Consider the following 18434-nt stretch of genomic DNA (forward strand, 5'->3'; position numbering starts at 1 on the left):
ATTCGAAACTAACATAGCTATAGTTACATATATTTTGTGAAATAATAGGTCGGTGGAAAAGTTTTTTTTTTGTATTTTATAAGTTAAAAGTTGCAGTAAAATCTCTTTATTTGTACTGTTTGTATTCAAATGGTGACATTTTAAGAATGGTTTCCCGCCATTTTTCTATTATTTTTCGGTCAAAATAAGTTTAAAGAAGAAATTTGACACATTTTGAAGTTTTATTACAAAAAAAACGAAAATGCAACACAAACCGCGACAAAAGTTGTGACTTTTATGGACTGAATGCAGAGACAGTAGTTAGCACAATATTGGATCAAGCGTTTTCAGTCCTAACATTTAAATCCTGGATTTATTCTGAACGCTTTTTTTTATTAGTAAAGGTAAAAATGAAAGCTATTGCTCGGTTTTTGAGTTTGCAACTACAAAAGTCAATTAAATAGTTTCATACAGGTTCATTAGTCTTCCGGCTTTCAAAGCATCTATTGCTTCGAATATTGCGTTTCTGTTTAATTGATAGCGTTTACGCTGTACAAATTAAAATTTTGTTTTCTGTTATTGTGAAATCGAATGTGAATAAAATATGTTTTTATGTAACTATTTTGTGTGCAGGTTTGTTATTTAGTAACATTTAAAACAATAATATCAAAATATCAAATATATTTTATATTGTAGAAATTAACATTGTTTTAAAAAAAATTATTCAAACATTAATCATATTTTTGTTCTTACAAATTTTCCAATGTGTTATGGCATGGTAAAGTCATTTTTACAAACTTTCAACTATGGACGTGGTTGCTGTCTGAGCGACATGGGATCAGCGCTTCCGATCTTATTCAAACGGTCCACACACGGTTCGCGCTCACCCGGTGCCGATCGGGACGGTACTGTTGAAGGAATACATTGAAAGCTACCATAAATATTACTAATATTACTAATTATTTAGTACTAGTGAACCTGTATGAAACTATTTAATTGACTTTTATAGTTGCAAAATCAAAAACCGTGAAATAGCTTTCATTTCGTCGTGTTATTATTATAGTTATCATTAATTGGAATGAAAAACGTTAGGCGTCACGGGATGCCCAGTAAATGTAAAACATCGATATTGATTGTAATTGAAATATATTTGTATGAAATGTATATGTAAATTGTGACCATTACTACGGCTAAATTGCCAGTTAAATATTTTGAAATTTGCAAGGATTTGAAGCAGCCTTCGTTAAGATTCAGGTAATAAGGCAGCCAACATTTTGTTTGGTCGGTAAAAAAAACCAAACCAAATTTCTGTCCGAATGGTAAGAACAATAATTAATTTGGTTCAACAATAATTTTATATTCCATATAAACTTTAAAAGCCTCGAGTGATCGTTGCGAGGTGAGTTGGGTGATAATGAAAAGAAATCTAATAAATTTCCTTGTAATAATAATATTGTATATTTTTCATTCTAATATATATATAAATGAAGAACATGAAAAAATATTTACCGATATGAAATGTATGTACAATAAATATAAAAATTTCGGACACACCCGGACATAGGAACTCGTTTTTCTGATTTGTAAAACTTGATTCTAAAACGGCCTTTTAAACGGCCAAGAATTTTGTATGACCATAAAATAGGAAGGTTACATTCACGTGTTGTAAATACTCTTTTATTTACTACATTGTATCATTATAAAGAAAATATTACAACATCAAAATATTATTTTTACTTAATGATTGACAAAATGACAAAATATATAAGGATATTTACAAAGGAAAATATATGGTATATTTTAAGATCTGACACGGCGTCTACACTAATACGAATATAACGAGACTCTATTCATTAAAAGCGTTCTACCATGTTTTTTGAGTCAACTTCTAAGAAATAAGCTGCAAATGATGTGGAGGGGGGTACGTCAATGTGCATTGCTTCTGACGCTAAAACAAAACTGTATTGGAGGGTAAATGCAACTAAGCGTGATAACCATGATAACTGAATATAATCGTAATATAGGTGAAATTTTTATATTTGTTAATACAATACTACACAATACAAATACAAAAAATAATCTCCCCCTAAATAAAATCCTCAGTCAGCGGTAAAAAAAAGTAATTATAGAATAGGTAGGCGGACGAGCATATGGGCCTCCTGATGGTAAGTACTCACCAACGCCCATAGAATTGACATTGTATGAAATGTTAACCATCGCTTACATCGCCAATGCGCCACCAACCTTGGGAACTAAAATGTTATGCCCCTTGTTTTGCGGTAGAATATCTGATGAGTAGTTGGCACCTACCCAGATGAGCTTGCACAAAGCCCTACACAGTAAAAAAGGTTAGTGTACTCTAACCACTGGACCATTGGCTATTAATAATCAATAGTGTAAATACGAACCGTTACAGGTCCGACAGTTTGTTATTTACAAGTAATTATTAATAAGAAGACTGTTATAACAACCAATTTTTTCGTTTATCGGTAATAGATCTTTTATAAACTCGCAGCGTTAATGTCCCTATATCGACGATAAATAAAAGCCGTCAAGTCCAGTTACGACCTGTTTCTTTGTAAACAAAACATCGAGACCATTTTAAATGAATTAAAACATTTTATTTGCATAACTTTATATAGCTAATGATAATAAAATTGATATTTTTTTGGATATATCTTTATATCATTTTTAATTGGTATGAAAGTAACCGCTTTCTCAAACCTGTATTTTATGTTACGAAATCTCCTCTAATAATTTGATAATTTATTAAAAACCCGAAGCATAACCGCGCGTCGTAAGTTGGTTCACTGGAAATATCGTTGTCGCTGTCAATGTCTTGTACCTTTGTTCGAACAAGACAATGGTATACGACACCCAATCATTACACCTGTATAGGATCAGTCTAGTCGGTGGCTTTTCAATTAGCAAAGATATTATCTTACTAATATATAAGCGAAAAAAAATTAAACTTCTCACTAAATCCGTGTCTATTCAATTACAGCCTTGTTAAAGCCTTAGTAAGTATCTAAGCCTAAGTATAATTATTTTGATTTTTACAATAATTACCTTTTTTGAATTAAAATTCAAAATAAAAGTTTGTTAATGATAAATATTTATTTTATTTATTTATTTAATATTTGGGAAACAAACAGATATAAAATATAATCTAATTACATAATACAATTTAAATATCACATTATCCAGCGAAGTTTCCACCGATTGATGAAACATAAAATGCACTCAAATACTTTAACACAATAAGAGAAAAATATTTATTGTTAACAGGAATACATAACTTATACGTAGATGACAGATCTACATTTTAGATGTAACCGATTGGTGCCGAAAATTTCTATGTTATTTGAATGATATGAATGATATTAAAGTTCACGTAAATTCTAAATCTATTTATAGATTAGTTCATATCATATATCGATCTGAGTCTCGGATTGTACACATAATATTACCTATTATCGGCCGTATCTGTACAATGGATTTGAGCATAGGATACACTGACACTGTGAAGGTCATGTCAATTCTAACACCATTAATGGGTCGCTAACAATAGGTCTTGAAATGAGATGTCAGCTCTGAAATGTAATGTCGATACAATGGCTCACTCACCAGAACACAACAATATACTGTTTACGTTGTTATTATATTAGAATAACTATCGATTAGTTGGTACCACAGATGATAAAGCCCTACCACCGTTTATGGTAATACCTACCAAATAGGAAAGACGTATGTTTTTTACCTGTTTTTACACTGAAACTACAAATTGTATTTTCAGCAAACTTTAGCGTAACAATGTCTTTTAGCTTCGAGTATACGTCAATTCTTGTAAATTAAACCGGCGTTATCGTCAAACGGTTTCGTTTAACGAGAATACTTCATTTTCATAATTAATTATTTTAGATCTTTTTCATTTGTAAATCCGTTAAAGGAATCTTAGTATATATTTGGGCTCTATTTAAAGAGATTTATCGACGTTTTCGTCAGAGAATCGATTCATTAGAAAACATTTGGTGGTTTCTTAGTAATATACAGTTCATTTTTTTTACTCAACTTAATGCTATAAAAAATGAAGGAAATAAAAATTCAGGCAACCTCAGACGCTTTACATCTACATATTTGATAAAATATCATTTCCAAAACCGTACACGAATCACCTTTAAAATAAAATGCCTCAATACACGAAACAAAAATAAATTACAATTAACTAAGATTCGTTTGAGTGCACAACTGTTTAACCATTTACCTAACGATATAATACGCGACAATTGTTATCCGCAATTAAGGAAAAAAAGGTAAAGTTAAATTATATTGTAACTAGAATTTTTGAGAATCTATAGTTTTTTTCTATGTATATTCTATTGAAAATTAATTAATTATTAATAATTTTGTTTTTTTAATTACTCAATTACGTAATTGAAATTGTTTCTCTGTTAAAATAAATTTCTACTATTTTTTTGAAGAAGATTAATTTAAATCGTTATTAACTATTGTTACATGCAGTTATAGAACTTTTTCGTCTCCTGTAAATCTTGTATGTATAATCCTCAATCGAGAAACATAGAAGAGGTTATGTAGATTTTTTTTTCTTGTGTCTACATAATTTTAAATCCCTTTTTTTCTCTTTGAACGAAAAATTACAGACGATAGTTTAAATATTAGTTAATATTAGTAATTTATGTCACCACGTGAGCCTAATTTTTATTAAATAAATTACTACTATTAAATCATAGTTAGCACAAACTATATGAAGGAAAAAGTATCGATGAGATTGAATGAAGGGACATGTCAGAATAAGAAATAACAATTGACCATACTCTATCTAATTTTGGTATGTTGTAACAAACAACAATAAAAAAAATGTATTTACCTCATGATTGATGTTTGCGATACAGTAAACGGTGTAAAGTTATAGCTCGTAGATCGATGAAGTAAATATAACACTGATTTAAACGACAATTAAAAATAAAATAGAAACAACTTACACGAATATTTCATATTTTAAGTGTCGGAGCGTGAGGCAAATGACAGTGCTCGAAAAGTTGTATCGAGTGTATTGCCTTCAATTGACGCCTGAATTGAAAATCTATATGTTTACGTTTAGTGTATTTGATGAGATAGATTCCATGTTTATGAAAATAACTACTTTCACATTAGTTTACCGCATAACATAAACAAATATAAAATATATTTTATTGGCGAATACTTTATGAAAGTTTTTTAATTATATCTCAAAAATATGTTCACGTCACTCTAATAAACCTTTTCTATTCTTTCTTTATATTGGTATTTACGAAGGCAACCGCGCAAAGTGTTTTACTCTATGGTGAAAACCGACTCTCGTAGACACGAATTTTCATTTGTTTTAATGTTTGAAATAATAAATACTCTGGACAAATTATTTCTAATATTATAGAAATCAAATTTACTAATAGGATAATATAATTAATAATACAATTTGCCACTTCATTATTTACAAATAAATATGTATCAGTATATTAATACAGTTCTAGTACAGTTTTATTTTGACGAAAATAAGCAATATTTTTTACTAAAATTGTCTTTAAATTTAATCTTTAGAATTACTGTTATTTCCCTCTTTTTTATAAGAGTTCACATTTTAACAAATATAAAACACTTTTTACACAATCACTACCCCGCTAACCACAAGACTATATAAATATAGCTGTTTTTAAATAACTGGTGTTGTTGGGTCACCGCCGGTGGAGTGGCACAACCCTGCGGGCCTGCAGAAAGCCGGTGAGTATATAATAATAATTCAAAACGTAGAATCAATTCGATTAAATATAACACTTAAAACATTAAAAGTACAAATAATTTCATCAATATTGCTTATGCAATTTAGATTAATCGGTTTGGAAATATCATATTGGAAAGAACGCATGCATGAAAAGTCAAGGGCATGTGCTAATATGTATTAGCAACGGCTGACTGGTCATTGGCGGAGAAATCTTGTAGTATTGTGCGTTAATATAGATATTTCACTGCATTGAAAAGAAATATAATATCGTGATGAAAAGACTAAGTAACGACAACTCTTTTTCTTTTAGAGGAGTTTCCCGCGACTTGTTTCCCTGGACGGTGGAAGACAGTGACGGACGGCTTTTGGGCAAATAATGATAACCCTATCATTTTAATTTTAAGGTATTAAGTTATTTTTTGTCGAATTTCATTAAAAACCCATTACTTAATTGTTAAAACAAAATTAACATTGTGTAAATTAATTAATTATAAGCATTTAAATAAATTTAGTTTTCATATACTTATATTTTAAAATGTCGATTGATGTGCTTGTGAGAGATTATGGGAATAAAGTATATTTTGGATTTGTTTTTATGCCTAAATTTCGGATTTTCATTTGACGAGTTATCTTATACAAATAAATAACATTGAAGCTTAAACCTAATATGACTATTTGCGAGCTATCAAAACCAAAATAATCATTTATTTATTTTTGTCTGTCTGTCTGTTTGTCCGGGTTAATCTTTGAAACGGCTAAAAATTACATATTGAAATTATTGCATTATTATTAATTATTCAAAAGTATTTCAAGCTTCTGTTTAGTCTTTATTACATCAAAATCGGTTAAAACTTAACATAATTAACATATTTTGGTACTTTTCATCCCGTTTAACTGGATTTTCGATTATGACACGAACGAACCGCGAGCGATACGCTAGTTTGTAATAATATAGACCCCAAATGTAACAATAGGTTAGTATAATTCTAAAGACAATTTTCTTCGTCCGTATTTACAAAATAAATCTGTATCGGTGCATTGAAGTCAAACTACAGTGGTAAATGGGCGAAAATCAACGTTTTTTTTTGACGATATTAATTTTTAAATTTAAACGTTAAAACTACTTTTCTCCCCTCTTTTTATAACCCCTACTAAAAAAAGTAGAGTTCGCATTTTAATTCATAAGTTATTTAATGTACAACTTGCACCCATTTGATGTAGAACCTTAAACTTGGTAGTTTGATTCATTGAATTATAAATATTTAAATTGTACCTTATATGTGTTAAACAGGTACGAGTTTCTAAACATCCGTAAGACGTCGGTGTGTCTCGACGGAATTTAACATTATTGGACGTTCAACGAATCACTTTTAAGTAAGTAACGATGTTGTATAGAATTTAAATGTATTAAAAATAATAGTTTCTAAGTGGTAAGACGTACGTACGTACCATCCATCGACTAGTTATTCTACCACCGAACAGCAATGCAGTTAATGCAGCTTGGTGGTATGAATATAAACCAGTTTAATTACAGGCACGATAGACTTAACAATTCAAATACCATTATAAGCAGGGTGTTTTCTGTAACGATTGCGATTAGTTAATCTGTTCTTCTCCAATACATTGTTTCGAAACATAAGGCTACAATACCCCTGTTTTCCACAAAAACACTAGAACTCGTTCAGAACTTCTGGAGAAGAAAACTAACACGGTACAACTTATTTATTGTAAAAATAACTTGTATATGGTAATTGGACATTTTTATATCTGTTATCAAATGTATCGCGTAGGTATGTAGGTATCGCGATTATCCTTAACGTGATTATATTCAATACAAAGTTATTCAGCGATGTGCCAATTATTAAAAGAAAAAAACTTAAATATAAACTTATATTTCCTGTTAGCAATTAGCAGTTAGCAATTCTAGAAATAGTGACGTACTTACTATCAATACCAGGAACAAAGATAAGCTAGAAACGTCTGTTCCCAGATTACAGTGTTAAAAATTCCTTTGTAGGACAAAGTATACGCTTTTACAACAGATCATAGAAAATGTACACAAAAAATAACACAAAACTTGTTTATATATATATATATATATATATATATATATATATATATATATATATATATATGTATGTATTTAAAGAATATTATAAAACTAATGTCTTTTTAAATGATAACTCACCTAGATGAAGTAACGACAGCTTCCAGGCTGTTTCAAATAAAAATATATATATTCATTGCAAGCAACAATTGTTAAAAAAAAATACTCATCTCTGAGTTTCATACGCCGGTTCTACTCAGGTCTGAAGTTTCTTTCGATACCGTTAATAGATTTTTGACAATCTATAAGAAAGTGTCATTTATAATATTTAATAAAGATTTTTGACTTTGAATAAAGGTAACTTTCCGTGGTGCGTGATTCTGCGGATTATTCACACACAGCCGATGACCACGGACAGCGTAGTACCACGCCATGGCTCTTCAGCTTTGAAAATCGAAGCCATTTTGTAATTCCAAAATGACATAATTCACACCGCACTAAGTTTAATTTAATTACCGGGCAATTTTAACATAGTATAAATAATGAGTGTTACAAAATATTTACATATATTGGATATCCACAATTTTATTTTTTTTATTCACACATAGTTATAATTCTTTGATCATACCGCTAACTTTAAATAGGTTTGTATTACATAAATTTCATAATTTAAAATAATTTTAATCAATCATCAAATAAAAAATTAAGCTTTGTTTTTCTCAATAGATTTGATGGCGTTTCAACTTGGCTGCAGCATTACGTTTAATTAATATAATATTGTTCAAAAATGTCGACTTAAAAGTTCCCAGTGCGTTTCCCTCACTAAAATGTGAATTATGTACTTTGTAATAAGTGCGGCCCGCTTGGAATTCAGTTTGTGACGGAAACCCTTGAAAATCTACCGTCGTGTCATCTTGACGCTTAGGTATTATTATGTTCTAATAATAATGCCTGTTTAAATTATAAATATTTTAATTCTTAGAATATAGTGCTAGTATAGTGCAGAGATTGCTACGTTTGCATTTAAATTATTAGTATGGATTGTTTAAAAGTAATATAAAAAAATATATACCAACTTATTTTTAATCTAGGAACTATAGATAAATACATTTTTATATTACTTTGGAAAAGTTGTTGGCCTTTCAGAATTATTCTACAGGAATTGAGTAAACAACATTTGTATATATGTGTGTAGTTTGATTATATAAAGTAAATTCTATTTAAAATATAATCAAGTAGGCACCTACTAGACAACCTAGACAGTTTGTATAATTTTTTTTATAAAAATAATTAAAAATACTACCATCGTTTCGGATTACAGAATGTAGATTTTAAAAGAGAACTGGCATTAAAATAATTGACCAGTTACACTTTTTATTTATTCGAGACCGCAAACAATTGAATCGTATAAAAGGCGGACTTAACGCATCATCTAGGCATTTTCTGCCTGTCAACTTTTATGCTACGTAGATAGATATTCATGGTGACACTTATAGTATATTATAATTTTATAATCGATACTTATTTATTTACAATCAAGTTGTTTGTTTTACGCGTGTTATTGTTAATTCATTCATTCGAAAAACGTCCTTCATTGAGTTATTTTAATAGATTTTCTACAACCTGATGGTACATCGTTATCGTAAAAACATGTCAATTTGGCCTTGATTGGACCTTGCCAATTAAGTGGCACGGCGATTAAACATTAAACGATTTGATACTATTCGTACCAAAGCCGGCTACTCTGTCAACTGTTACAGTTTTTATATCACTAAGAGATTTTTTTTGCGTGTTAAATTTCAAATAGAAAGTTTTATAGAAGTTTACGACACTGACAATAATTCAAAATAGTGACTTTTGACTTTCTCTTATCTTGTAATCATTTAAATAAGATTAAATTAATTAATTTTTTTTTTGGCTTTGAATCTTTTTAGACGTACTTAAAAGGCTAGCACCGGACCCATTTATGTCACTGTCGAATTATGTACGAGCATATCACTTTGGTGCGTAATCACGTGTCACTAAAGAACTAATACAAACTTGCTTTTTATTTGTTTATTAAATATAAATATATTCGAGACTAGGCATATTTTTTTACATAAAAGTTAAAAACAGGATTCTGACGACTACAAGTCTTGATTAAATGAAACAGAATAAAATTAAAATATTAATATCAAAACAGTTTGTGTAGTGTCAATGTCCGTGAGAGTCTAAAAACTTAACACAATTCAGTTTAAATATTTAATTAATAGATGTTTTAGTTGGACTTTGTTTTTAAGCTTTATACACGCAATTATTTTAAAGGAGAAGGCATTAAACGCATTTTGAAAAATTCGGATTTCGTAACGTTTTAGTTAAAAAGTTAGTATACTTTACCTCCAGCGAAGATACGCTAATTTTATATCTCTAATATAATGACAATTTTTGGTTTAAGTTATATTAGATTCTTGACTCTGAGTAATTTTTCTTTCTTAATAAGTAGACCAAAGTATAATTAGTCGTGTAAGTGTCAAGCTAATAAAGAGGCATCACTTGTTATTATTATTATTGAGACTGGTTCTGTTTAGAATGTAGTGTAGGTTACTACATTTGGTGACTTTTTGCATTTACCGTTCGGTTATTCGTTTGCAAAATAAGCAAAACAAATACGTACAACTAGGCTAGCGGTATTTGCTCATCTGCATACGTAACAGCTGGAGGTATAATTTGTCAACATGTGTAACCACAAATTCAATAACTCGATAACTTTAGAGTAATTTGTCAAAGCTAGATTTAATATTTTGCTAATCGCCAGCTGTTCATTCGTTCGATCCAAGTATAATCATTCGGCGTATGCGTCACAGGCCACAGCCAACTTTCGCCACATTTCGTTGTCATGGCCATGTGAGCTACCAGACATTGAATCGATACCTCCGCTCCGGACGAATCACATTCATCACCTCGACGACGACGGCTCCAAGGCCGCGATCAGTCATTCTGCACTCTCCTAACTAATAACAAAGTATCGATATTTGATTACGACTCAATGTAAACATCGCACAGAACTCGGAATACAGTGCTGTTTTATAAGCTAAACAAAAGTCGCACGTCACAATGGAAGTCGACTATTGTGATTTGAATGTGCGTGGATTGAGCGAGTGTATGCGCCAGCGACTTTCAGGCTGCGAATCGCGATCGCTTCGAGATCGTGTTTGCGGGCTCGGTCATTTAGAACAGCTGTTTGAGATACGACTAGCCCGCGAGTCGGGCCGCGACCGTGGCGCAGGGTCGCCCTCTGGTCAGCCTCCGCGGGTGCACTTCGCTCGGCCTGCACTGCTCTCGACCACTCTAACTACTTACTTGCAAAGGATCCGCCAGAAACAACCGAAACTGCTACCGTTTGGAACTTCACCGGCGTACGATATAGTCATGTCGAGTACAAATCGACAACTATAAAATTAATATTTATTTATACACACACACGTTTTGTTGGCGCGAGCTCGAAACGAAACACACGCGGAAAATTAAATACGTTTTAGAAAGTAATAAAAAGTTTCTCGAGATCCAGTAACTAGGGAAGGCGAAGGGAAATTATTTTATGAAAAATACACTGCAAATCAGTTACATTCTGATGATGTGTTATACACTCTGCCCTCCCCGACTTGTTGTGAGACATAAAGAAAAGGCGCACAAGAGCACCGTCCGCGAAGTCGCGACAACTGTGACTGACGAGCGATACCTCGCCCGGTATGTTGCTCAAGTTACTCGCTCACTGTTTACTGATGCGTGTTAACATTGCGCGGACGCACGATGCAGGTTTTATTCTGACAGGCTTGAACGAAATTATGCCGTTTGCCGCTAGATGGCGCTCATCGCAAAAAGCCTTTTTTACTAAAGTAACAAAAAGCAGTTAAACAACGTTAATAATTCTAAAACTAAAACTTGTATTGTTATTTTTTTACAGTATATGAATTTAAGTTAACAGGGACAACCTTTTTGATTTTAAATCTATTACAAACAAAACAGTAGACACCTAACTTATTTATCTGCTATGAAGACAGCGACCTGAAAAAAAACGGAATTTTAGAGTAAAAGAAAAAAGTTATGAAATATTTAATAAATAGAGCATTATTTAAGAAGCAGAAATCGTGGTATATATAATGCTAACAAATAAATAATCAGCTTAAATAAATAAGGCGTTAGTTTTGTTTTATGTAAAGCTTATATATAATAAACGCAGCCTTTAATTACAAAGGAAACTGTTTTAATCATCTGCGAGCGAGAGAAATCGCTTTTTATTTTAATTCGCGAGACTGATCTGTTGTGCGAATTTACGACAAAGTTTTGGAATCGCTATTTTTTAGTAGAAACGCACGAACTATTTTTTATTCCGGATGCCGGCTACTATAGAACTCAACTGCATGTGACCCTATCTATCTCACAAGTAACAAATAATAAAGACTAGATATGTATCGGTATAAATTATTCTATTGTTATTGCTATCCGTTTATCGGCTACCTATTGACTGCTAATTTTAAACACGGCACCTTAGAAAATTGTTATTTCTTACTTTTCATTTCTTAAAATAGGAAATAAAGTTTCTCGTTTACAGCACACAATGAAAACGATTGTGTTTTTCTTTATCCATGTAGAATTAAATTATTGTAAAACATTTAATTTATTCTTAAAAAATGTAAAATTGGCAAAAATGGCAATTAAAAGTCAAAATAACTTAATCGTTATTATGTGTCTCATTTTAAAGAAACCTGTTTTTAATTATTAATAAGGTGTTAATTTCAAAATCAATAACAATTACTTTTTTACTTTGCAAGAAGCGAGAGTCAATCACAATATCCTGGCAATAATCTTGCTGCTGTGTGATGGAATATGATTAGTAAATGGTACCTGCCCAGACGGGATTGGCTACTAAGCTAATGAAAATTTTGCCTATTCAATTACATTTAAGAAATAGATAAGCTATGAGATGAATGAGAAGGAATGAGATCATAGACAATTTTCTATTTTTTAAAGATTTGACATATTCCTAGCAACCTGCATGAGTTGGAAATGTCACCTTCCTGCCACGAGTGTGGTGCGCCAACCGACACGGCGCAACACACCCTGACGGAGTGTGCCGCGTGGGGGCCCCAAAGGCTTTCTCTGGCGGCAGTTGTCGGCGGAGACCTCTCCTTGCCGAGCATCATTAACGCGATGCTCGGAAGCGATGAGTGTTGGTCGGAAATGGTCTCCTTCTGTGAAAATGTAATGTCGCAGAAGGAGGCCGCGGAGCGGGAGCGGGAAGAGGACGCCGCTGCAAACCTGCTCCGCCGAAGAAGACTGGGGAGAAGAATGAGGCGCTATGCGCACCTTCTTCCTCCACCGCAATAGGCGTCGCTGGGACTAGGGGGTTCTCAGTACCCTAGTAATCCCCATAGAGAATGGAGGCCTGCATACGCAGGCCACCCGTCAGAGCGTCGCGGATGCGCAAGCGATCCCGTGGCGCTCCTCGTTATGACGGAAAGGGTACCGCTGGTTTTTTAGTGGGTATTAGGCGTAATGCGTTTTTATAGCATGAAATGACATTTGGCCACTTATTATAGTTAAAATAAATATACCATACTATTCAAATAAATAATATGTAAAATAAGTGCAACATGAAAAAAGTAGGATATTGTTTGTCGTGTATTTTGCTGGATTTAGAAGCGCTAAGTAATTATATTGAATTAACATACCTATGTGGTTTAATCGGTGAAAGAGTTTCTAGCCGGCTCTTGTCGCTACAATATAAATTACAAAACGGCGGTAGGTTACTGTCATATATAATTTCGGTGTATATCATTGAACTTATTTATTTACTGAATAATTGTAGAAAAAAGATTTTGCGATGTAGACGAAAATTACTTGAGACCAATGATATTAAAGGAACATATAGGACTAAGGATAATTAACAATTAATTTCAACTGAAAATAAACTAATATACAGTCGACTTATGTCATGTTATGTTACATAACAATCATAATTATTCCATAAAATATTTAAATATTAAACAAACTAATGAGTAGATATATTATTTAGCGAAATCAGGTCATTAAAAATAATATGCTATTTCTGAAAATTACGTTTTATACTTTAGCGTAATGCATTCGTTATATTAAGCGGATTATTTCGAAGCTGTTAAGTTCTTTATAAATATTGTATTTCAATTCTGAAACACTGATTAAAAAGTTAAATAAAAACATTATTATTAACGCTATTTGTAGAAGATGTATGAATATATAATAATTACTGTTCAAATTAAACACTTACCGAAAATATTAATTATTAATTCCGCCCGCGGCTGAGGGGCAGGCACCCTGTCTTTTTGTATCTCGTTTTTTTTTTCAATTTCTGGGACTGCAAATGTCTACTCCACCTGATGGTAAGTGGTAGTAGAGTCCAAACGCGACGACGGCCAGTACAGACGGGAAAATGTTCTGTACTAGCCGTCCCCGCCTTGCCGGCAAACAACAAACGGCCGCAAGGCTCTTCACGCCTCGTTTGAAGGAACCCGGGTTGTAAGAGGAGGGAAACACGTGAGCTGCTAAGGAATTCCATTTTTTGGAAGTACGACTAAGAAAGGAGTTGCCAAATTTCTTTGTGCGCGATGGAATTGATGTCACGACAGTTAGCAGCGTAAACTTATGAACGAAGGGGGAAGCAGGAATTAGAGAGAATAATTCCTCAGAGCACTCGCCGTGATACAGTCGATAGAAAGCGCTCAGCGCTGCTATATCTCGACGCAATTGTAAAGGCTCGAGGGTGTTTGTGAGCTTTACGACGCCAATAATGCGGACCGCACGTCGCTGCAACCGATCCAAGGCCTCCAGTAGGTGCTTAGTGGAGGTCCCATCCTCAACTCATCCCAATGGTGTGAGCAATATTCAACGCAAGACCGTACCTGTGTTTTGTACAACAGGCACAGTTGTTGTGGCATGAAAAAACGCGGCACCTTGTTCAGAACTCCGAGTTTCTGTGAAGTTGTTTTTATAACAGCCTCGATGTAATCCCTCGAACTAAAGTTGCAGCGAACGTCATGGCATGGCAATTTTGCTTTCTTACAACGCGTGTACGCAAAGTTGCATGATGAACGGTTGATTAGGTAAGAAGGGAAAGCGTAACAAACAAACAGACTCACCTTCGCATTTATAATATTAGTTAAGATTTATATATTTATTTGAATCAATAATTACTTATTATTATTATATACTTATCTTAAACGTATTATTTTTCAAATAAGTTTCTACGAGTATTTTTATGGATTTTGATCTTTCCATATAATAAGCACTTACAATTATTATGTAAATAAATAAATAGATTAAATAACAAAAGAAAATTTAGATACTCTTTTTAATTATTAAATTGTACATGCAATTACTTCAGGTACATACATAACAACTTGTTCTCTATATATTTTAAATTTGAATAAATGACAATACTTGTACAACATGGTCTGAAGCTTAAATAAATCGTAATTTTTTATGATTACAAATTTAAATATTTCTACTAGGTACCTACGTAATCAGTAACCATATTTTTTTTTTATACATAGTCGCATGATATAGCAAGCACAAAAGCGGGTACACTCTTATCATCGGGTCATTTCTCACTCACACTGTTTCTGAAATTTTCCGAATATATAGATTTTATTTATTTATTTATTTGGGAAAAAAACAATTTTAAAAACACTGTAATATAAAACAAAAATAACAAAAATCTCAAATCAATCAAGTTTCCACTTAAAGCAAAAAAAAAAAAAATAACAAATTGAATTAAATTAAAATTGAAAGTAAGACAAAAATAAAAACTGCAAATACATTATCACTTTAGGTAAAAGAGTTAAAAACAATTAGCATTTTAAGATATCACGAACTGCTCTTTTATAAACACCAATTTTTGGGCAAAAAATATCTAAGTTTTGGAGGTTATTATTATAATTTAGGCAAGAACGGTACAAAAACACATTCTTTGTAAATTTATTTTTACATGAGGGTACAAAGAACAAAGAATTATTTCTAGCACTAAGACGAGGACATTTAAATAATATGTTACTTAGAAGATATTTAGAGTCAACCATGTTATTAATTATTTTATACAAATATATTTGGTCTCTTAATTATCTACGCACAGTTAATGGGACTATTCTAGAGATATCTTTGTTATCAGATAAACCAGCTCTAAATCGCAAATTTTTTAAGAACTTATTTTGTAATCTTTCTATTTTATCTACGTAGATGTTATAATTGGGATTCCAAACTGTGGAACAATATTCAAGTATGGACCTAACATATGCGTTGAATAAAAGAATAAGGGTGGAGTAATGTGTAAATTCTTTACTCAATCTTAAGATGAACCCAAGCATACGATAAGCCTTAGAAGTAATATACTCGATATGACAAGTAAACGATAACTTGTGGTCTAAAAATACACCCAGATCCCTAACCTCTGATATTCTGGCTAATAATGTATCCTGCAGTGAGTAATTATATACTATAGGATTCTTTTTCCTTGTGAACGTTATTATGTTACATTTTTTTATATTTAGATATAAGAGATTTTTAACGCAATAGTTGCTTAAGTTATTAAGGTCAGATTGAAGTGATACACAGTCTTGAGTCGAGTTTATAGATGTATATAGATGTAATATATATTTAAAATATATATTTATAAACCTTATTACTTATTAATATATATTTGAAAATATATATTTATAAACCTTATTACTTACTTACTGTTGCATTTGTTACTGGAACTCGCCGATCCGCGTTTCACCTGCGTTTTTATTTTATAAGACAACTAACTCAAGGAAGTCTGGACTCTACGTCAAAAATTTTTTTAATCCTGAAACGTAGATTGTGATGCTGTCTGCATGTTTGGTACTAAACATGAAAATATGTAACATTAATATAAATTTAAGATAAGATACGCCAAATTCACGGACAACAAACAATGTCCGTTGAGATACAAATAAGAGAAAAAAATGTATTATATACATCAAATAATGAAAAATCCTAAAAGCTTAAAATAATAACGGAAGTAAACAAAAATACGCCACGACGAATGAACATTACAAAATTTTAGCTCGAACCGAAAATTTAAACTTTTATGTCTTTCCTCGGTAATCCAACCAAATTAAATAGTTCCTGAGCACACTCCGAAATATATCCTGTAGAATACCGACAGACAGACAACCTTATGACGGTCTTCTAAGGTCTGGAGTTTTGTGACCAGTGTCTGGTCACCAATGAGCCTTTTAGCACGACCATCCACTGAATCGAAAGCATCAAGCTGGTGCTTAGCAGAGCCGTCCCATAAATAGCTGCAGTACTCCATGCACGATCTGACTTGGGCTTTATTGTGGATGCCGAGTTTTTTGCCAGCAGTTTTAGTTTTGGTTTTGATGCATTGTCCAAAGTTGAGTTTGGGTGTTTAAGTAACTCCTACAAGCTCAATACTGTCGATGATGGGAACAGATAAATTTCAGACAGTCGGAGTCAGAGAGAATGGACTCCTCTTGGCAGTGAACAAACACGCTTGAGTCTTGGTAGGATTAAATTTGAATCGGTTATCATCGCCCCAATCCGATACCTCTTCCAATGTCAAATTGATGCGTTCTACCAAGGCCTCCCTGTGCTCAAGAGTTTCTGTTGCACTAGCTCGGGGACCAAATATGTATCTCTCCGTTACAGTGATGTCATCAGCGTACCCAAAGATACCGGGTTTCAGCAGTTCGTTTATATGCAGCAGGAAGAGCGTAGCGGAGAGAATTGATCCCTGAGGAACACCGGCATTAATCGCCATTAGGTCAGACGAGAAGCCATCTGGGACAACTCGAAATGATCGTCCACTCAGGAAATCTGATATTCAGTTGCAAAGGCCAACAGGTATCCCGTCGCTAGGAAGCTTGCTCAGAAGGCCCTCATGCCAGACCCGGTCGACAGCGTTGGACACGTCAAGTGAAACGGCTAACGCTTCACCGTCCTTATCCATGGCTTCGCCCCAGATGTGAGTAGCGTACACTAAAAGATCTACAAATTCAAATAAATTATTAAGATTTCAACGCATTCATAAGAAAAGGATGTCAATCAATTTTTTATCGCGGTAGTGATGCTTTTCCATTGCAAAATTACTTAGACTTCTAAATGTCGAAAAATACGCCATATAATGTATTTATAAGGGTTTTTTATTTTTTGTTAAAGATAAAATTATTTGGAAATGATTTTCCAGCACAACAGTAATTTAGGGAATACGATCAAAATCTTTTTTTTTACTTGTATTAATTTAATAAATTCAAATAAATTATTAAGATTTCAACGCATTCATAAAAGAATGCCAATCAATTTTTTTATCGCGGTAGTGCTTTTCCATTGCAAAATTCTACAAAATAACGATGCAGCCTCTAAAGCACCCGACCTTTGATGTCTTAAAACATTCGAAAATTTGTCTGGAAGAATTGGGAAGGTATCGACATGAATTGTTTGTAGCAATTTCTGTTACTACGGCTAGTGCTGAAATATCTATCAAAACTAAAATGAATAAAACCTTTTTAAGAAAGTATGACTGTATAAGTACGTATGTTTTAAATTTTTTTAATATGACTAGATATACTAAAT

The 18434-nt window shown here is 32.4% G+C and overlaps 1 protein-coding gene across 1 annotated transcript in view; it reads right to left on the reverse strand.

Moving 5' to 3' along the window:
- LOC126780484 (bestrophin-4) overlaps nt 1–11563 on the reverse strand; it is a 74103-nt gene extending 62540 nt beyond the window's left edge. The window contains exon 1 of the mRNA XM_050505013.1: nt 11145–11563. Coding sequence (XP_050360970.1) covers nt 11145–11215 — 71 coding nt within the window. The 5' untranslated portion in view covers nt 11216–11563. The remainder of the gene's footprint in view (nt 1–11144) is intronic.
- Nucleotides 11564–18434: the final 6871 nt, after the last annotated feature.

This window comes from Nymphalis io, chromosome Z (genome assembly GCF_905147045.1).
Source record: "Nymphalis io chromosome Z, ilAglIoxx1.1, whole genome shotgun sequence".
Classification (NCBI taxonomy): Eukaryota; Metazoa; Arthropoda; class Insecta; order Lepidoptera; family Nymphalidae; genus Nymphalis; species Nymphalis io.